A 22,185-nucleotide genomic window follows, 5' to 3' on the forward strand; every position below is an offset into this window, starting at 1 on the left:
AGGTGGTTGACAGAGTCGAAAGCCTTGGCCAGGTTGATGAAGACGGCTGCACAGTACTGTCTTTTATCGATGGCGGTTATGATATTGTTTAGTACCTTGAGCGTGGCTGAGGTGCACCCGTGACCATCTCGGAATCCGGATTGCACAGTGGTGGGATTCGAAATGGTCAGTGATCTGTTTATTAACTTGGCTTTCGAAGACTTTATATAGGCAGGGCAGGATGGATATAGGTCTGTAACAGTTTGGGTCTAGGGTGTCACCCCCTTTGAAGAGGAGGATGACCGCGGCAGCTTTCCAATCTTTAGGGATCTCGGACGATACGAAAGAGAGGTTGAACAGGCTGGTAATAGGGGTTGCAACAATGGCGGCGGATAGTTTTAGAAAGAGAGGGTCCAGATTTTCTAGCCCCGCTGATTTGTACTGGTCTCGGTTTTGTACTGGTCCAGGTTTTGTATCTCTCCCTTTGAAAGGCTTCCTCAGGCAAGTGCCTTGGGAGAGCAGTTAAAGCTACCCGGATCCAGCTGTTAATTCTTGGATATAGGGGGGCGCTATTTTAATTTTTGGATGAAAAACGTTCCCATTTTAAACAAGATATTTTGTCACGAAAAGATGCTCGACTATGCATATAATTGACAGCTTTGGAAAGAAAACACTCTGACGTTTCCAAAACTGCAAAGATATTGTCTGTGAGTGCCACAGAACTGATGTTACAGATAAAAATACAATCAGGAAGTGCCGCATTTTTTGTAACCACCTCATGGCAATGACTCCTTATATGGCTGTGGAGGAGCTTGGAGTCAGCTTACGTTTTCCACGTTTTCCCCAAGGTGTCTGCAGCATTGTGATGTATTTGTAGGGATATCATTGGAAGATTGTCCATAAGACACTACATCTACCAGGTAGTCGCTTGGTGTCCTCAGTCGCAATTATTGCGTAATCTCTAGCTGCAGTATTTTTCCGTTTGCCTCGAATGAGAAACCGACTGCCAGGAATGATTTTTCATCGAATAGAATTGTGAAAAACACCTTGAGGATTGATTCTAAACAACGTTGGCCATGTTTCTGTCGATATTATGGAGCTAATTTGGAAAAAAGTTTGGCTCTGTGTTGACTGCATTTTCGTTTTTTTTTCTTAGCCAAACGTGATGAACAAAACGGAGCTATTTCTCTTACACAAATAATCTTTTTAATCTTTTTGGAAAAAATGAACATTTGCTATCTAACTGAGAGTCTCGTCATTGAAAACATCCGAAGTTCTTCAAAGGTAAATGATTTTATTTGAATGCTTTTCTTGTTTTTGTGAAAATGTTGCCTGCTGAATGCTAGGCTTAATGCTATGCTAGGCTATCAATACTCTTACACAAATGCTTGTGTAGCTTTGGTTAAAGCATATTTTGAAAATCTGAGATGACGGTGTTGTTAACAAAAGGCTACGCTTGTGTTTCAATATATTTATTTAATTTCATTTGCGATTTTCATGAATAGGAAACGTAAAAGCTGACCACGACTCCATTTTGCTGATCCCTGCCTACAGACAAAAACTAAAACAAGAAGCTCCCACGCTGAGGTCTGTCCAACGCTGGTCCGACCAAGCTGACTCCACACTCCAAGACTGCTTTCATCACGTGGACTGGGACATGTTTCGTATTGTGTCAGATAACAACATTGACGAATACGCTGATTTGGTGTGCGAGTTCATTTAGAACGTGCGTTGAAGATGTCGTTCCCATAGCAACGATTAAAACATTCCCTAACAGAAACCGTGGATTGATGGCAGCATTCGCGTGAAACTGAAAGCGCGAACCACTGCTTTTAATCAGGGCAAGGTGTCTGGTAACATGACCGAGTACAAACAGTGCAGCTACTCCCTCCGCAAGGCTATCAAACAAGCTAAGCGTCAGTACAGAGACAAAGTAGAATCTCAATTCAACGGCTCAGACACGAGGCATGTGGCAGGGTCTACAGTCAATCACGGACCACAGGAAGAAATCCAGCCCAGTCACGGACCAGGATGTCTTGCTCCCAGGCAGACTAACTTTTTTGCCCGCTTTGAGGACAATACAGTGCCACTGACACGGCCTGCAACGGAAACATGAGGTCTCTCCTTCACTGCAGCCGAGGTGAGTAAAACATTTAAACGTGTTAACCCTCGCAAGGCTGCAGGCCCAGACGGCATCCCCAGCCGCGCCCTCAGAGCATGCGCAGACCAGCTGGCTGGTGTGTTTACGGACATATTCAATCAATCCCTATACCAGTCTGCTGTTCCCACATGCTTCAAGAGGGCCACCATTGTTCCTGTTCCCAAGAAAGCTAAGGTAACTGAGCTAAACGACTACCGCCCCGTAACACTCACTTCCGTCATCATGAAGTGCTTTGAGAGACTAGTCAAGGACCATATCACCTCCACCCTACCTGACACCCTAGACCCACTCCAATTTGCTTACCGCCCAAATAGGTCCACAGACGATGCAATCTCAACCACACTGCACACTGCCCTAACCCATCTGGACAAGAGGAATACCTATGTGAGAATGCTGTTCATCGACTACAGCTCGGCATTCAACACCATAGTACCCTCCAAGCTCGTCATCAAGCTCGAGACCCTGGGTCTCGACCCCGCCCTGTGCAACTGGGTACTGGACTTCCTGACGGGCCGCCCCCAGGTGGTGAGGGTAGGTAACATCTCCTCCCCGCTGATCCTCAACACTGGGGCCCCACAAGGGTGCGTTCTGAGCCCTCTCCTGTACTCCCTGTTCACCCACGACTGCGTGGCCACGCACGCCTCCAACTCAATCATCAAGTTTGCGGACGACACAACAGTGGTAGGCTTGGTTACCAACAACGACGAGACGGCCTAGAGGGAGGAGGTGAGGGCCCTCGGAGTGTGGTGTCAGGAAAATAACCTCACACTCAATGTCAACAAAACTAAGGAGATGATTGTGGACTTCAGGAAACAGCAGAGGGAACACCCCCCTATCCACATCGATGGAACAGTAGTGGAGAGGGTAGCAAGTTTTTTAAGTTCCTCGGCATACACATCACAGACAAACTGAATTGGTCCACTCACACAGACAGCATCGTGAAGAAGGCGCAGCAGCGCCTCTTCAACCTCAGGAGGCTGAAGAAATTCGGCTTGTCACCAAAAGCACTCACAAACTTCTACAGATGCACAATCGAGAGCATCCTGGCGGGCTGTATCACCGCCTGGTACGGCAACTGCTCCGCCCTCAACCGTAAGGCTCTCCAGAGGGTAGTGAGGTCTGCACAACGCATCACCGGGGGCACACTACCTGCCCTCCAGGACACCTACACCACCCGATGTTACATGAAGGACATAAAGATCATCAAGGACATCAACCACCCGAGCCACTGCCTGTTCACCCCGCTATCATCCAGAAGGCGAGGTCAGTACAGGTGCCTCAAAGCTGGGACCGAGAGACTGAAAAACAGCTTCTATCTCAAGGCCATCAGACTGTTAAACAGCCACCACTAACATTGAGTAGCTGCTGCCAACACACTGACACTGACTCAACTCCAGCCACTTTAATAATGGGAATTGATGGGAAATGTAAATATATCACTAGCCACTTTAAACAATGCTACCTTATATAATGTTACTTACCCTACATTATTCATCTCATATGCATACGTATATACTGTACTCTATATCATCGACTGCATCCTTATGTAATACATGTAACACTAGCCACTTTAACTATGCCACTTTGTTTACATACTCATCTCATATGTATATACTGTACTCGATACCATCTACTGTATCTTGCCTATGCTGCTCTGTACCATCACTCATTCATATATCCTTATGTACATATTCTTTATCCCCTTACACTGTGTATAAGACAGTAGTTTAGGAATTGTTAGTTAGATTACTTGTTGGTTATTACTGCATTGTCGGAACTAGAAGCACAAGCATTTCGCTACACTCGCATTAACATCTGCTAACCATGTGTATGTGACAAATAAAATTTGATTTGATTTGCGTTATGGTAATGAGCTTGAGGCTATGAATACGCTCCCGGATACGGGATTGCTCGACGCTAGAGGTTAAGGGAGCTCCCAAATTAAGTTAGGCCTGGCCATTTAGTTTGTTTTTACCCTATGATTTTTTTTCCACACACGCCAGCACCCTCACACAACCCACCTACTCACAGGTTAGAAAGGATGCTGTACACAATTTACATTTTCTGAATTTTCTATTGTCAGCGTTTTGGTTGCACACATGTAAATTATCTTGATAAGAAATGTACTGAATAACCCAATGTAAGCCTGATACACAAAATGTTTGAAATATCTTTAAATAATGTCTAAGGTACAGGGAAACAAACACTCACTGAATTGGGCTGACTGACCTCGGACCTCTGTTCTGAATTCCTGGGGAGGCCTGATCACCTGCACTAGAAGGACTAGAGACATTGAGTGAGATTTAAATGGGCTATGTAAATAATTATGGATGGAGTTATCAAGAGTTTTAATTCTAATTTGATTTGTTATTCTAATTAGTTTATTTTTGATTTAACAGGCAGTATTGTTGTTTTCTTGGACGCATGTATCACGATGTGAGTCGTGTCCAAAGGGGGAATTACCGGTCCCCTGGGCCTTTGGTAAATATGCAAATAGATTTTCTTCACATGCCTGCCAGTAAAAGGAAAAAAATGGTGGAAATGGTTGACAGTTACTCCAAATGGACTGAAGTTTTCTCCACCTCGAGGATTATATTTGTATTGCTGTTGTTGTTTTGTTTTCTTTGTTTTTTATCTTGCTTCAGTAACAAATCTCACCAGATTGGGTCTGCTGGATGGTCTTGATTTCTCCCTAAGGATTCTCCCTTAGCCCTCTAACTCTCTGACCCTGTAACTCTGCGGTGAGATCGGCAAGATGATAGGGGAGTAGAAGCCAATTTGAGAAAAAATATTTTCAACTGTGTGTTAAGAGTATTGGTAGTAGTAATACATTGTCATAAATTATTTACTGTATCTGGATTTCCTAAATCAGAAATGCCCTAAACTAAACTGTTGTTCTGGTCTGTCCCCTCTCGAGGTTATGGCGAAGGTGACCACAGATGGTATCTAGATGCATGGAAGGGATAATTCTACCAAGAACAGTGTGTACCTCAAACCCCCCCTAACAATAATAATGGCGTTCAGTACGGTCCTTCACCACATCTTCCGTGAGACCTGATCCGAGCCAGCACCCTGCACAAAGCATCCAGTCGAAGCTATCAAATGCCTTTTCTCTCGGGAGTGCGACATAAGTTCATGTCATACTGTTGGTGTACTGGTCGAAAAATGGACAAAGACATAATGGACTGTAAAGGATAGTGGAGGCTCAGGTGAGAGACATTATCAAGGGCCATCCACTTTGAACATGTGCCATTAGGAGGACAAAATGAAACACTATATCTGAAGAAGAACATGAAGAAAACGGCAGAAGGATGAGTGCCGGGAGGGGGAGGGGGGGTCAACCGTGCACGTAATTGATTTAGGCTTATCCAAAATTGTTTATTTGGGGTATCAGGTTGATTGTGGAGGTCTGCACACTGCGAAATTGAGTGTAATTTAGACTAAGAATGCATTGAGATACCAACCTGTCATTACCACAAATTGGGGCCGTGATGTGAAATGTTAATGTTAGAAAAATAAGAGAAATATACTGTATGTCAATGTCAATTTACATTCCGCCATTACTGGTGTGTGCTAAGTTGAGGGTCTTAAATTAAAGTGATAGAACCAACGTGAAGCACTAAGAACTGTCATTCTAAATTTGGGTTGGATAATTTATCAATAGTTATAATTAGGATTTGGAAAGGCGAGGCTTCTATAGACAGAGCTATGCCTATAAATTGTGAGGAGAGCCACTAGATTGTAGCTTGGGCAAACTTTGCCCCAATCTCATTCTTTTAAAGGTTGGTGTGAAACTGTTATAACATGTATTCTCTCTTCCCTGTGAAAGTCACTATGCATGTGCCCTAGACCAGATTCAGGAGATCTCTAGAGACGTAGAGAAAATTGGAAATGCTAAATGAAATGCTTAAATTGGCTTTGCAAAACAGAGAGACTATCTTTTGTCAGGTCAAGGGGGCACTTGTGCAATCATTGGCGATGAATGTTGTACTTTTGTCCCAGATCACTCTTCTAATATAACTGATCTCGCCGAATACATTGCTACTGTTGCTAAGAATAATTCCCCACAACCAGAGTGGACATCTGCAACTTGGTTGGAATCCCTGTTTGGAAGTTGGGGATCCCAAATTGCCCAATGGGCTGCAACATGTTCTTTATTTCTTAGTTTGTCTAAATTGTGTTATTTAATATGCTGTGTATGTGTATTCTTGATAAATTCACTCCTGCTAATAAAAGTATAACCTTTTATTATGATAATAGTATTACCCTACTAATTAGAATGTATAACCCAAAATGAAGGGTTTGAAATTATGTGTTTTTTCTGTGTTGATTTCCATTACTTTAATAGGTGTATAGAATATTTTGATATTGAAGCTAAAATCAAAATGCTTACATTAAAATATAATGATTATTATCACACGAGATAAGAGAATGGTATGTGATGGAACATTGTATGTTGGTGCTTTTCTATTTAACAATTTCTGTGTTCATGCAAGTGACTGATTGAACGAACCCTCAATATCAGTATCTGCAATTTGGCAGAACGCCCAGACCCTTGTTTTGAGAATGAAAGTCATCTCAGTTTCAAGGTGTCAGTTTAGAGAAGAAGCCTTGTGAGGTATTGGTCGGTCACATGAATGAAGTAAACGTTAATGATGAATGAATAAGCTAAATCACTGCCCCGTGGGAGCTCCTGACAGACGTTCACTATGGTACTTCATGTTTGTTGGAACCACTCCATTTAAGATTGACTTTGAGTGCCCCGTGGTAGAATTTCCACCTCATGCAACCTTTTATATCAAGTGAATGAAACAAAATTCTTCACATCTGACTAATCATTGCAGCATTGTCTGAGTTACATTCATTGTTGCTGGCGCCCCAAGCCAAGTCCATGTTTTTTTTTGCCACAAAGTTTGTGTGCACTGGAGCCTGAAACTATCAACAGCAGAACGGATTACCTCCAGTCATTGTTCTCAATGAGGTGAGAGTGGAGGTGAGCCAGCCCTTATAGAAAAACCACATGATTTCACATGTGGAAAATCACGTTTTGCACATGTGAAATCATGTGAAACCATGTGTTTTTGGAACAATTCACATGGTGATGTGGATTTTCACACTAAATTTCACATGGATTTTCACGCGATCGCATAACCTTTCACGTCAATTAAAATTCACAAGATTTCACAGATGATGACCTGAAAATAAATGTGTTATGATACACACACAGAGCTTTAACTAACATTTTTGACTACAGTGTGTATGTTTTATTTAAACAGCAATTATTATTCCTCATGTCCTTACCTGGGATTTGAACTCAGAACCTCTAGGTTCAATGCATTCTGATCATCCTGCTACACCAGAATGTCTGTGTCAATAACTGATTACACCTGCATTCCTACATGTTGGACATCAAAGTATATCTCCGTTTTGTTAAAAATACACTCAAGAAAAATGATTATATTTATCATAGTGATTCAGGTGTTACATTAAAACAGAATAATATACCCCACCAACATTTGACAACTATACAGAAAACTCTCAATGATGGCAGCTTCATTAAATAGTATGTCTGAATTCCATGTCTGAAATGTGCTGTATAAATAAAGCTGGATTTGATTTGATGATTTGATGGCTAAGTAGGTTACTGGCAAGGAGTGGCAGCAAGTGTCCTGTAGATTACTAGCAATGTTTTGCCAGTAAATTCTTCTGAATGTTAAAATAACTTATTAACTAGTAGTGTCCAGGTAAGAAATGACAAATTCACAGCAACTTTTGGCAATACGCTGTCATTAACTTACTGGAATATACACAATAACCTCTTTACAGTGCATGTCATTACTGACATAATCTCTTCCTAAATTTGCAGAACAGACTGTGTCAAATGAGGCGCTTTACTTGCTTCGGCATAACCATCAAACACTTCATTAATATATTTTCCAAGTAATGAACCTAGTGGCACGGCAGAAACATCAATGCACTGCCATTGTTCAAATCTCCAAAGAGTTGATGTATTCTCTAAGTTCTTGAGAACTGCTAGTTTTATGTTAATATTATGTTGGTGGTGATAATTGGATAATTATTTACTTGCTTCTTGGCCCATATCTCTTCCATGCTCACAGATTTTACGCTTTAGCTACACTGAAGCAGGACATGAGAGGTTGCTGAGATGTTATGAGTTCAAATTGAATTCCCATTTAAGGCTCTGTTCCAATTGTGGTCATGCTACAAACGTATACAAGATTTTAAAGTTATTGAAATCAGAATACAGCAGCATACTGTCATTTTATAGAAACAACACCAAGTTTTCATATATAATGACTTCATTTGTCCTGCCACTTTAGGCAAAGTGCAAAACTGTATTCTTCGGCAATAAATGTATAGCCGATCTCCATTATGTCTACAGAATTGGTGGCGCAGCAGGAACTTCCGTTAGCTAACAACCAAAAAGTTGTGAGTTCAAGATCCAAATTATGTTGATTCTAATGTAATCAGCATACAGCACAGTGGATATTCTTCAGAGGAGAAAGGGGAGGACTATCCTACTCAGTGAATTTCATAAAAATTGTGAAACATGAAAAAGTTAAAACATTTCTATAAACTATACTAAATATACAGTTGAAGTCAGAGGTTTACATACAATTAGGTTGGAGTCATTAAAACTCGTTTTTCAACCACTCCACAAATTTCTTGTTAACAAACTATAGTTTTGGCAAGTCGGTTATGTACACGACACAAGTAATTTTTTCAACAATTGTTTAAAGTATCACAATTCCAGTGGGTCAGAAGTTTACATACACTAAGTTGACTGTGCCTTTAAACAGTTGGAAAATTCCAGAAAATGATGTCATGGCTTTAGAAGCTTCTGATAGGCTAATTGACATCATTTGAGTCAATTGGAGGTGTACCTGTGGAAGTATTTCAAGGCCTACCTTCAAACTCAGTGCCACTGTGCTTGGCATCATGGGAAAATAAAAATAACTCAGATTTAAGATTGTAGACCTCCACAAGTATGGTACATCCCTGGGAGCAATTTCCAAAAGCCTGAAGGTACCATGTTCATCTGTACAAACAATAGTATGCAAGTATAAACACCATGGGACCACGCAGCCATCATACCCCTCAGGAAGGAGACACATTCTGTCTCCTCGAGATGAATATACTTTGGTGCGAAAAGTGTAAATCAATCCCAGAACAACAGCAAAGGACCTTGTGAAGATGCTTGAGGAAACTTGTACAAGAGTATCTATATCCACAGTAAAACAAGTCCCATATCGACACAACCTGAAAGGCCGCTCAGCAAGGAAGAAGCCACTGCTCCAAAACCACCATAAAAAAGCCAGACTACGGTTTGCAACTGCACATGGGGACAAAGATCGTACTTTTTGGAGAAATGTCCTCTGGCCTAATGAAACAAAAATATAACTCTTTGGACATCATGACCATCGTTATGTTTGGAGGAAAAAGGGGGAGGCTTGCAAGCCGAAGAACACCATCCCAACCGTGAAGCACGGGGGTGGCAGCATCATGTTGTGCTGGTGCTTTGCTGCAGGAGGGACTGGTGCACTTCACAAAATAGATGGCATCATGAGGTAAGAAAATTATGTGGATATATTGAAGCAACATCAAGTTTGAGTATCATGTAGCAACCTAAATCTATCAATGTTACATTGAGCTGGGTGAATGGAATATGAATGACAGTCATCCAGCATGCTATAATAGAAATAAGGACATGCTCATAAAAACGCTCCTACTTCCTCTGCAAGGTCACCAACCGCAGCTGATATAGCATCATTACTGTTCTTTCACATGAACACCTTAAATGAGCTGTAACAGTATGATAGTCATGTTATCACGTTGACATTTTGACTCCCCATGTTGTCACATTTATGCTTCACCAAAGGTTGAGGTTTCCTCCAGATGTGACGAGTTCAATCTTGGTTTCATCAGACTAGAGAATCTTGTTTATTATGGTCTGAGTCCTTTAGGTGCCTTCTGGAAAACTCCAAGCGGGCTATCATGTGCCTTTTACTGAAAAGTGGCTTCCGTCTGGCTGCTCTACCATAAAGGCCTGATTGGTGGAGTGCTGCAGAGATGGTTGTCCTTCTAGAAGGTTCTCGCATCTCCACAGAGGAACTCTGGAGCTCTGTCAGAGTGATCATCGGGTTCTTGGTCACCTCCCTGACCAAGGCCCTTCTTCTCCAATTTCTCAGTTTGGCCAGATGGCCAGCTCTAGGAAGAGTCTTAGGGGTTCCAAACTTCTTCCATTAAAGAATGATGGAGGCCACTTTAATCTGGGGAACTTCAATGCTGCAGAATAGTTTTTTGGTACCCTTCTCCAGATCTGTGCCTCGACACAATCTTGTCTCGGAGCTCTACGGAGCTTGACACAATCCTACGTCCTCATGGTTTGGATTTTGCTCTGACATGCACTATCAACTCTGGGTACTTTTTGTAGACAGGTGTGTGTGTGCCCTTCCAAATCATTTCCAATCAATTGAATTTACCACAGTTGGACTCCAATCAAGTTGTAGAAACATCTCAAGGATGATCAATGGAAACAGGATGCACCTGAGCTCAATTTCGAGTCTCATAGCAAATGGCCCTTAACCACCAATGCAGTTTTAAGAAAATATAGTTAAGAAAATATTTAGTAAATATATTTCTAAAGTTAATTTTTTTTTTAAAGAACACAATTAAATATCAATAACGAGGCTATATAAAGGGGGTATCGGTACCGAGTCAATGTGCAGGGTACAGGTTAGTCAAGGTCATTTGTACATGAAGGTAGGGGTAAAGTGACTATGCTTAGATAATAAACAGCTACTGGCAGGAGTGTAAAAACATAGGAGGGGTGGCCATTAGTACGGGTGGCCATTTCATTAATTGTTCAGCAGTCTTATGGCTTGGGGGTAGAAGCTGCTAACGAGCCTTTTAGGCCTAGACTTGGCACTCTGGTAACACTTGCCGTGCGGTAGCAGAGAGAACAGTCAATGACTTGGGTGACTGGAGTCTGACAATTATTTGGGCCTTCCTCTGACATGCCTAGTATATAGGACCTGGATGGCAGGAACCTTGGCCCTAGTGATGTACTGGGCCGTATGCACTACCTTCTGTAGCACCTTACGGTCGGATGCTGAGGAGTTGCCATAGCTGCCAGTGATGTACCCGGTCAGGATGCTCTTAATGGTGCAGCTGTAGAACTTTTTGAAGATCTGAGGAACCATGCCAAATCTTTTTAGTTTCCTGAGGGGCAATAGGCATTGTCGTGCCCTCTTTATGACTTTCTTGGTGTGTTTGGACCATGATAGTTTGTTGGTGATGTGGACACCAAGGATCTTGAAACTCTCGACCCACTCCACTACTCTCGACCCACTCCACTACTACCCGCCAGGAAGTCTAGGATCCAGTTGCAGAAGGATGTATTTAGTCCCAGGGTCCTTAGCTTAGTGATGAGCTTTGTTGGCAGTATGGTGTTGCATGCTGAGCTGTAGTCAATTAACAGCATTTTCACATAGGTGTTCTTTTTGTTCAGGTGAGAAAAGGCAGTATGGAGTGCGATAGAGATTGCGTCATTGGTGGATCTCTTGGGGCGTTATGCAAATTTGAGTGGGTGCTGTTGATGTGAACCATGACAAGCCTTTCAAAGCACTTCATTGCTACTGATGTGAGTGATATGGGGTGGTAATCATTCAGGCAGGTTACCATCGCTTTCTTGGGCACAGGGACTATGGTGGTCTGTTTGAAACATGTAGGTATTACAGACTCTGTCAGGGAGAGGTTGAAAATGTCAGTGAAGACACTTGCCATTTGGTCCGCACATGCTCTGAGTACACGTCCTGGTAATCTGTCTCGCCCCACAGCCTTGTGAATGTTGATATATTTAAAGGTCTTGCTTACATTGGCTACGGAGAGCGTGATCACACGGTCATCTGGAACAGCTGGTGCTCTCATGCATGCTTCAGTGATGCTAGCCTTGCAGTGAGCATAAAAGGCATTTAGCCCGTCTGGTAGGCTTGCGTCACTGAGTAGCTCGCAGCTGGGTTTCCCGTTGTAGTCTGTAATAGTTTGCAAGCCCTGCCACTTCCGTCAAACGTCAGAGCTGGTGTATTAGGACTCAATCTTAGTCCTGTATTGACGCTTTGCCTGTTTGATGGTTTGTCTAAGGGCATAGCGGGATTTCTTATCAGCTTCAGGGTTAGTGTCCCACTCCTTGAAAGCGGTAACTCTAGTCTTTAGCTCGGTGCGGATGTTGGCTGTAAACCAAGGCTTCTGGTTGGGATATGTACGTATGATCACTGTGGGGACGACGTTGTCGATGCACTTATTGATGAAGCCGGTGACTGAGGTGGTGGTATACTCCTCAATGCCATTGTTTGAATCCCGGAACATATTCCAGTCTGTGCTAGCAAAACAGTCCTGTAGTATGGTATCCGGGTCATCTGACCACTTCCACATTGAGCGAGTCACTTGTACTTCCTGCTTCAGTTTTAGCTTTTAAACAGGAATCAGGAGGATAGAATTATGGTCAGAATTGCCAAATGGTGGGCGAGACAGAACTTTGTACGCATTTCTGTGTGTGGAGTAAAGGTGGTCTACAGTTTTTCCCCTCTGGTTGCACAAGTGACATGCTGAGTGAAATGAGGTAAAACGGATTTCAGTTACCCTGCAATAAAGTCCCCGGCCACTAGGAGTGTCGCTTCTGGATGAGCGTTTTCTTGTTTGCTTATGGCCTTATACAGCTCATTGAGTGCGGTCTTAGTGCCAGCGTCGTTTTGTGGTGCTAAATAGACGACATCAAAAAATATAGATGGAAACTCTCTTGGTAGATAGTGTGGTCTACAGATTATCATAAGGTACACTACCTCAGGTGAGCAATACCTCGAGACAACCTTAATATTAGACATATGTAACATATTGACAAATAGACACACCCCCAGCCCTCGTCTTACCGGATCTAACTGTTCTGTCCTGCCGATGCACAGGAAACCCAGCAAACCGTATATTATCCGTGTCATCATTCAGCCACGACTCGGCGAAACATAAGATATTACAGTTTTTAATGTCCCATTGGTAGGATAGTCTCGAACTGAGCTCATCCAGTTTATTCTCCAGTGATTGTACATTGGCCAATAGAATGGATGGTAGCGGCGGGTTACCCACTCCCTGACGAATTCTCACAAGGCACCCTGATCTGCGCCCCCTGTATCTGCTTATTTTCTTCATGTAAATGACGAGGACTTTCCCCTTGTCAGACTCATTAAAGAAAAAATATTTCTCAGTTCGAGGTGAGTAATCGCTGTTCTGATATCCAGAAGCTCTTTTCGGTCAGAAGAGACGGTACTATCAACGTTATGTACAACATAAGTTACAAACTTATGTTGTAAGTGCGAAAAATGCGAAAAAACACACAAAATAGCTCTTTCAAGTTGTTTTTTGATCATTTTTAGACAGCCATTTTCAGGTCTTGCCATAGATTTTCAAGCAGGTTTAAGTAAAGATTGCAACTCGGTCACTCAGAAACTTTCACTGTCTTCTTGGGAAGCATCTCCAGTGTCGATTTGGCCTTGTTTTTTAGGTTATTGTTCTGCTGAAAGGTGAATTCATTTCCCAGTCTCTGGAAGAAAGCAGACTGAATCAGGTTTTCTTCTAGGATTTTGCCTGTGTATAGCTCCATTCTGTTTCTTTTTTATCCTGATAAAATACCCAGTGTCCTTAAAGATTACAAACATACCCATAACATGATGCAGCCACCACTATGCTTGAAAATATGGAGAGTGGTACTCAGTAATGTGTTGTATTGGATTTGTTTTGGATTTGCCCCAAACATTTAAAAAAGTTATTTGCTTTGCCATGTTTTGCTTTATTGCTTTAATGCCTTGTTGCAAACATGATGCATGTTTTTGCTTTTATTCTCTACATGCTTCTGAATTCATCAAATAATTATGGTGTTTGCAGAACTTGTTTATTTTCTAGTAAGGGATTTTTCTTTAAGTCATGATTGGCTGGCAATAGCTAACTGTGGATGGGTGACAAAAGTTGCAGCGATTGTGTTGGCTGTTGTCATCTTACCTATCTGGTTTCTGTTTGGCGAGTAGAAAGCATTGACAACAGCAGCGCCAATGATCCACCTAGAAAAAACCCCAATTAGAATAAAGATCCCATCATTTGAGAGGGAATGTGTGCTCAGTGTTCCGTGGGGGGTGCGTCTACAGTATGTGAGGCTTAATGGATGTATCTTACATGTCCGGGTCGACTGGCTCTCTCAGCTTCTTCAAAGTCTTGTGAGCTTCAGCCTGCAGGTTCTCAAGGACGTTCTCAAAGTAGTTCTCCTCACTAAAGTTCAGCTGCAGAAAGAGACCAGATCATCAGAAACAATCTAGACAACAAATTCTACATCCATTTCTCTTTCAAATTGGAAGATGTAGCACAGTACTTTGGCCAGGTCACACATACATGGGCATACTCCTGGTCAAGCTTCAGATTGCTCTCTTCCAGAATGTGGTCAGGATAGCCAATATGCTCCTTAATGGCCATGGCCTGTAACATAGAGCAGTAGAACAGTCAGCTGGTAAGTTCTTTGAATTACACTTTCAAAATGCTGAGGTACATGGTATGTTTGTTTGCACCGCTTTGTTTGTACCTTCTCTCTTGCCTTCTCCTTAGACTGGTCATCCATCCAGTTCAGCTCCTCAAGTGTCTCCACGTACGCTTCCTGGATCTTACTGATGAGGTCACTGACCTGTCCACACAAAGAGTTAATAAATCAACATATACACACCCGTAACAACTCACATGGACACAAATGGGCACTCATGTTAAAAGTGCTGCCTAAACTGCTTTAGTGACAGTGATATAATTTGCCGGAGAGGGATTTTCACTGTTTTGCCTGCATAGGGTCAACAGGAGTGACTCACCATGCGTTTACTCTCACCAGCAAAGGTCTCTCGCACATAGAGAGCACCCACTGCGTTCTCCATGCTGCCCTGGACGTAACGCACACAGTCTCTCCACCGTGCCTCTTCAACGGTGGTCCCGTACAGTGCCTGACACACACACAGACAGTCTAATTTGCCACACGTTTACACGTGAATTTGCTTTTCAATGTGCTTGTTTCGACGTGTGCTCCTAAGTGTGCTCAAATATCTGTCTCACCTTTCTGTAGTGTGCCCTGGCATCTTTGAAGCGGCGACTCAGGCTGCTGACTCTCTCCATGACGAGCTGCCAGGTAAGGTAGTTCTGCAAAGTTCTGGAGGAGAAAAACATGGACATATTTCACCAACAATGTAGATACATTGCTTGAGCGATTGAGGGACATGACACACACAGCCCGAGATGGTGTGACCACAATCCACCCTCCTGCATGACTCGCGTGATAATTCACAGTAGATACTATACTGATAGAAGCACATGTGAACCATGGGCTTCTCATGATCCTACCATTGTTTCACATGAACAGCTGCCATTGGGCAGAGTCTGACCTGACAGTGTGTTTGGAAAGCACGTCGTTCATCTTCTCCAGGTAAGGAGAGCTGTAGACCACCACCTCCTCCTCTCGCTGTAGGTCCACAGCCACGCTGGACAACACTCCACGCACAAACCTTGTCCAGTTAAAACCCTGTCAGAAATATATATTTGCTGCTATTACTATCAGGCTGAGCCTTCTTCTGCAAGCTACAAATACATACAGTGAATTCGGAAAGTATTCAGACCCCTTGACTTGTTTGTTACGCTACAGTCTTATTCTAAATGGATTGAATTGTTTTCCCCCCCCTCATAAATCTACGCACAATACCCAATAATGACAAAGCAAATATATATTTTTTAAATTGTGCAGATGTATAAAAAAAACTTAAATATCACATTTACATACAGTTGAAGTTGGAAGTTTACATATACCTAAGCCAAATACATTTAAACTCAGTTTTTTACAATTCCTGACATTTAATCCTAATACAAATTCCCTGTCTTAGGTCAGTTATGATCACCACTTTATTTTAAGACTGTGAAATGTCAGAATAATAGTAGAGAGAATTATTTATTTCAGCTTTTATTTATTTCATCACATTCCCAGTGGGTCAGAAGTATACATACACTCAATTAGTATTTGGTAGCATTGCCTTAATTGTTTAACTTGGGTCAAATTGTTTCAGGTCGCCTTCCACAAGTTTCCCACAATAAGTTGGGTGAAGTTTGGGCAATTCCTCCTGACAGAGCTGATGTAACTGAGTCAGGTTTGTAGGCCTCCTTGCTCCACACACTTTTTCAGTTCTGTCCACAAATTTTCTATAGGATTGAGGTCAGGGCTTTGTGATGGCCACTCCAATACCTTTACTTTGTTGTCCTTAAGCTATTTTGCCACAACTTTGGAAGTATGCTGAGGGTCATTGTCCATTTGGAAGACCCATTTGCAACCAAGCTTTAACTTCCTTTTACTTCCTTTAACTTCCTGACTGATGTCTTGAGATAACATAATTTTACATCCACATTTTGTTTTTATTTAACTCGGCATGACAGTTAAGAACAAATTCTTATTTTCAATGACGGCCTAGGAACAGTGGGTTAACTGCATTGTTCAGGGGCAGAATGACAGATTTGTACCTTGTCAGCTCTGGGATTTGATCTTTTGGTTACGAGTCCAACACTCTAACCACTAGGCTACCTGCCACCCCGCTGCACAATTGGCCCAGCATCTTCCAGATTAGGGGAGGGTTAGGCCAGGGTAGGCCGTCACTGTAAAATAATACAAAGGAGGAGTCTTGCAATCCTTATGATGCTATCTATTTTGTGAAGTGCACCAGTCCCTTCTGCAGCAAAGCACCCCCACAACATGATGCTGCCACCCCCATGCTTCACGGTTGGGATGGTGTTTTCGGCTTGCAAGCCTCCCCCTTTTTTCTCCAAACATAACGATGGTCATTATGGCCAAACAGTTCTATTTTTGTTTCATCAGACCAGAGGACATTTCTCCAAAAAGTAAGATCTTTGTCCCCATGTGCAGTTGCATACCATAGTCTGTCTTTTATGGCAGTTATGGAGCAGTGGCTTCTTCCTTGCTGAGCGGCCTTTCAGGTTATGTCGATAGAGGACTCGTTTTACTGTGGATATAGGTACTTTTGTACCGGTTTCCTCCAGCATCTTCACAAGGTCCTTTGCTGTGTTTCTGGGATTGATTTGCACTTTTCGCACCAAAGACGTTAATCTCTAGGAGACAGAACACGTCTCCTTCCTGAGCGGTATGAAGGCTGCGTGGTCCCATGGTGTTAATACTTGCGTACTATTGTTTGCGCAGATGAACGTGGTACCTTCAGGCTTTTGTAAATTGCTCCAAAGGATCAATCAGACCTGTGGGAGGTCTACAATTTTTTTCTGAGGTCTTGGCTGATTTCTTTTGATTTTCCCATGATGTCAAGCAAAGAGGCACTGAGTTTGAAGGTAGGCCTTGAAATACATCCACAGGTACACCTCCAATTGACTGAAATGATGTCAATTAGCCTATCAGAAGCTTCTAAAGCCATGACATCGTTTCTGGAATTTACGAAGCTGTTTAAAGGCACAGTCAATTTAATGTATGTAAACTTCTGACCCACTGGAATTGTGATACAGTGAATTTCAAGTGAAATACTTGGTCTGTAAACAATTGTTGGAAAACTGATTTGTGTCATGCACACAGTAGATGTCCTAACCGACTATAGTTTGTTTTAACAAGAAATTTGTGGAGTGGTTGAAAAACGAGTTTTAATGACTCCCCCCCAAGTGTATGTAAACTTCCAACTACAACTACTTTTTTATTTATTATTTAACCTATAACTATGCAAGTCAGTTAGGGAAAGGGAATGGGGGATACCTAGTCAATTGTCCAACTGAATGTATTCAACTGAAATGTTTCTGCAGTTAAGAACAAATTCTTATTTAACAGTGATGGCCTACCATGGCAAAACTCTCCCCTAACCTGGAAGACTCTGGGCCAATTGTGTACCACCCTATGGGACTCCCAATCATGGTCTGTTGTTATACAGCCTGGGATTGAACCAGGGTCTGTAGTGATGCCTCTAGGACTGAGATGCAGTGGCTGAGACCGCTGCACCACTCAGAAGTATGCAGTACTTTGTTGAAGCAGCTTTGGCAGCAATTACAGCCTCAAGTCTTCTTACAAGCTTGGCACACGTGTATTTGGGAAGTTTCTCCCATTATTCTTTGAAGATCCTCTCAAGCTCTGTCAGGTTGGATGGGGAACGTCGCTGTACAGTTATTTTCAGGTCTCTCCGAAGATGTGTGATAGGGTTCAAGTCCAGGCTCTGGCTGGGCCACTCAAGGACATTCAGAGACTTGTCCCAAAGCTACTCCTGCGTTGTCTTCGCTGTGTGCTTAGGGTCGTTGTCCTGTTGGAAGGTGACCCTTCGCCCCAGTCTGAGGTCCTGTGTGCTCTGGAGCAGGTTTTCATAAAGGATCTGTCTGTACTTTGTTCCGTTCACCTTTCCCACAATCCTGACTAGTCTCCCAGTCCCTGCTGCTGCAAAACATCCCAACAGCATGATGCTGTCACCACCATGCTTCACCGTAGGGATGGTGCCATGTTTTCTACAGATGTGAAGCTTGGCTTTCAGGCCACAGAGTTCAATCAAGGTTTCAAGGTCCTTTAGGTGCCTTCTGGCAAACTCAAAGCTAAGGGGTGGCTTCCGTCTGGCCACTCTACCATAAAGGCCTGATTGGTGGAGTGTTGCAAAGATGGTTGTCCTTCTAGAAGGTTCTCGCATCTCCACAGAGGAGCTCTGGAGCTCTGTCAGAGTGATCATCGGGTTTTGTAATCTTGGGGACCTTCAATGCTGCAGAATTTCTTTGGTACCCTTCCCCAGATCTGTGACTCAACACAATCCGGTCACAGAGCTCTACAGACAATTCCTTCGGCCTCATGGCTTAGTTTTTGCTCTGACATGCACTGTCAACTGTGGGACTGTGGGATGTATGTGCCTTTCCAAATCATGTGCAATAGCTTGAATTTACCACAGGCTGACTACAATCAAGTTGTCGAAACATCTCAAGGATGATCAATGGAAACAGGATGCACCTGAGCTCAATTTCGAGTCTCATAGCAAAGGGTCTGAATACTTATGTAAATAAGGTATTTCTGTTTTTTATTTTGTATAAATTTGCAAACATTTCTAAAAACCTGTTTTTGCCTTGTCATTATGGGGTATTGTGAGATTGATGCGGGAAATCAATAATTTAATCAATTTTAGAATAAGGCTGTAACATAACAAAATGTGTAAAAATGGAATGGGTCTGAATACTTTCAGAATGCAGTGTACATGTAGTAGAGTGTACTATAAATAGACAACGCCATCCGACTCAAGTCTCATCCACTTGAAATCACTGGAGTGGAAGCACTTACATTGAGATTGAAGGACTCCTGCAGTTTACTAAGGGTCATCTTATTGTAGAGAATCGTGACATCCTGACGTTCCTCTGCAGGGGATGTGGCCTATGACACGACAGCACAGAAACTATAGGTGTACAGTAATGTCTGATGTATTATAATTTGAGGTGACAAACTGTATTTAGCAGTAATATTGATCTATTCATGATATTCATCAAGTTTATAACATGCGGACAACATAAAGTAGAGTGTAGTTGATTTCATGAGTCTCTATTAGATTAGTTTCTTGCTGAAGACTAATTCATTGAAGTCTATTTTTCATTTATGTCCCTATTGTGGCAGGTTAGCACTCACATTGGCTATATCTGTCTCTAGATCCAGCACCTGCACCATTTCCTCCACCACACGGTCATCATCCTGGGTCAAGTTCCTGTCCTCACGGGCAATCCTCGCCATGGAAACCATGAACTGCAAGTAGGCCTCTCGCACCTAAAGAGCCATACGACACACAACTGCAAAGTTGACCTGCAATGACATCCATATAACGTTATTAAACACGCTGTTGATGAAAGTACCCTTTTGTAGTTTCCATCGTTGAAGTAATAATCTCTGGATGGCATTCCCAGTCCTGGCTGGTCAATCTGTAAAATATAAACAGACATGTCAGTTTTCTATCACCAAATCACTGTTGGTGAAGATTGACAAATAAAACACAGAACTTTGCGAACATTGTGTATTCAAGACAATGTCCTTACGTAGATAATGTGGCGCCGGGAGTCGCGGTCATCCGTCCACACATACATGTCCAGAATAACCTTTTTGTGGTAATGAGAGTTGAGGGTGGCTAGAGTATCTTCCAGGCTCCAAGCCTGTTCTGGTATAATAACATTAAACAATTATATACAAGGCCATTTAATATAACATTAATCATCTGGCTTGCAGAGAGTACACTGACTACCTCTCACACAGCCAAGCATACAGTGCCTTCAGAAAGTATTCATATCCCTTGATTTATTCCACATTTTGTTGTGTTACAGCCTGAATTCAAAATGGATCAAATAAATACAAACTCTCACCCATCTACACACAATACCCCATAATGCCAAACTGAAAACGTGTTTTTAGAAATGTTTCCATAAGTATTCTCACCCCTGAGTCAACACTATGCAGAAGCACATTTGGCAGTGATAACAGCTGTAAGTCTTTCTGGGTAAGTCTCTAAGAGCTTTCCACACCTGGATTGTACAACATTTGCTCATTATTCTTTTCAAAATCATTGCTAGACAACCATTTTCAAGTCTTGTCATAGATTTTCAAGTAGATTTAAGTCAAAACTGTAACTCGGCACTCAGGAACATTCACTGTCTTCTTGGTAGATTTGGCCTTGTGTTTTAGGTTATTGTCCTGTAGAAAGGTGAATTCCTCTCACAGTGTCTGGTGGAAAGCAGACTGAACTTGGATTTTACCTGTGCTTAGCTCCATTCCGTTTACTTTTTATCATGAAAAACTCCCCAGTGCTTAACGATTTCAAGCATACCCATAACATGATGCAGATGCCACTATGCTTGAAAATATGGAGAGTAGTTCTCAATTTTGTGTTGTATTGGACTTGCCCCAACATAACACTTTGTATTCAGGACCAAAAGTTAATTGCATTGTCACATTTTTGTTGACTTGTTGCAAACAGGATGCATGTTTTGGCATATTTTAATTCTTTACAGGCTTCCTTTTCACTCTGGTTAGTATTGTGGAATAACTTCAATGTTGTTGATCCATCCTCTGTTTTCTCCTATCACAGCCATTAAACTATGTAACTGTTTTAGACTCACCATTGGCCTCATGGTAAAATCCCTGAGCGGTTTCCTTCCTCTCCGGCAACTAAGTTAGGAAGGTCACCTGTAACTTTGTAGTGACTAGGTGTATTGATACACCATCCAAAGTGTAATTCATAATTTGACCATACTCAAAGGGATATTCAATGTCTGCTTTTTTTTTTACCCATCTACCAATAGGTGCCCTTCTTTGCGAGGCATTGGAAAACCTCCCTGGGCTTTGTGGTTGAATCTGTGTTTGAAATTCACTGCTCAACTGAGGGACCTGAGGGACATATAATTGTATGTGTGGGTTACAGAGATGAGGGAGACATTCAAAAATCAAGTTAATTTAAACACTATTGTTGCACACAGAGTAAGTCCATGCAACTTATTATGTGACTTGTTAAGCACATTTTTTACTCGTGAACTTATTTAGCCTTGTCATAACAAAGGGATTAAAGACTTATTAACTCAAGACATTTCAGCTCTTCATATTTTATTAATTTGTTCAATTCCATTTATGGGGTACTGTTTGTAGATCAGTGACACAAAGTCTACATTTAATCAATGTTAAATTCAGGCTGTAACACAGCAAAATGTTCAGAAAGTCAAGGAGTGTGAATACTTTCTGAAGGCACAGCACTGTAGGTGGCCACTGCCGCACAATTTACAGTCATATATCTGCTTGTGAAAAGGCACCAGATGCACTTACGTGTGTTCAATTTTGTTTGAGCCGACGGCCTTAACTACATTTAATTATACTGGCGGCAGTCAGGAGGTTTGGCGCAGAGCACAGTGGTCTATTTTAAGAATCAGTCACAGTCCTGATTGAGGGCTGTTCTGCTGCCCACTCAACC

The 22,185-nt window shown here is 42.2% G+C and overlaps 1 protein-coding gene across 1 annotated transcript in view; it reads right to left on the reverse strand.

The window, feature by feature from the left end:
- Positions 1–22,185, reverse strand: part of LOC135542189 (membrane metallo-endopeptidase-like 1) — a 43,766-nt gene that overhangs the window by 11,860 nt on the left and 9,721 nt on the right. Inside the window, exons 8-18 of the mRNA XM_064968958.1 lie at positions 20,270–20,388; positions 20,090–20,155; positions 19,869–20,003; positions 19,530–19,619; positions 15,619–15,755; positions 15,293–15,386; positions 15,055–15,183; positions 14,781–14,879; positions 14,594–14,677; positions 14,381–14,484; positions 14,210–14,268 (exon numbers count right to left, since the gene is read on the reverse strand). Of these exons, the coding sequence (XP_064825030.1) occupies positions 14,210–14,268; positions 14,381–14,484; positions 14,594–14,677; positions 14,781–14,879; positions 15,055–15,183; positions 15,293–15,386; positions 15,619–15,755; positions 19,530–19,619; positions 19,869–20,003; positions 20,090–20,155; positions 20,270–20,388 (1,116 nt within the window). The remainder of the gene's footprint in view (positions 1–14,209; positions 14,269–14,380; positions 14,485–14,593; positions 14,678–14,780; positions 14,880–15,054; positions 15,184–15,292; positions 15,387–15,618; positions 15,756–19,529; positions 19,620–19,868; positions 20,004–20,089; positions 20,156–20,269; positions 20,389–22,185) is intronic.

Source organism: Oncorhynchus masou, chromosome 6 (genome assembly GCF_036934945.1).
Source record: "Oncorhynchus masou masou isolate Uvic2021 chromosome 6, UVic_Omas_1.1, whole genome shotgun sequence".
Lineage (NCBI taxonomy): Eukaryota > Metazoa > Chordata > Actinopteri > Salmoniformes > Salmonidae > Oncorhynchus > Oncorhynchus masou.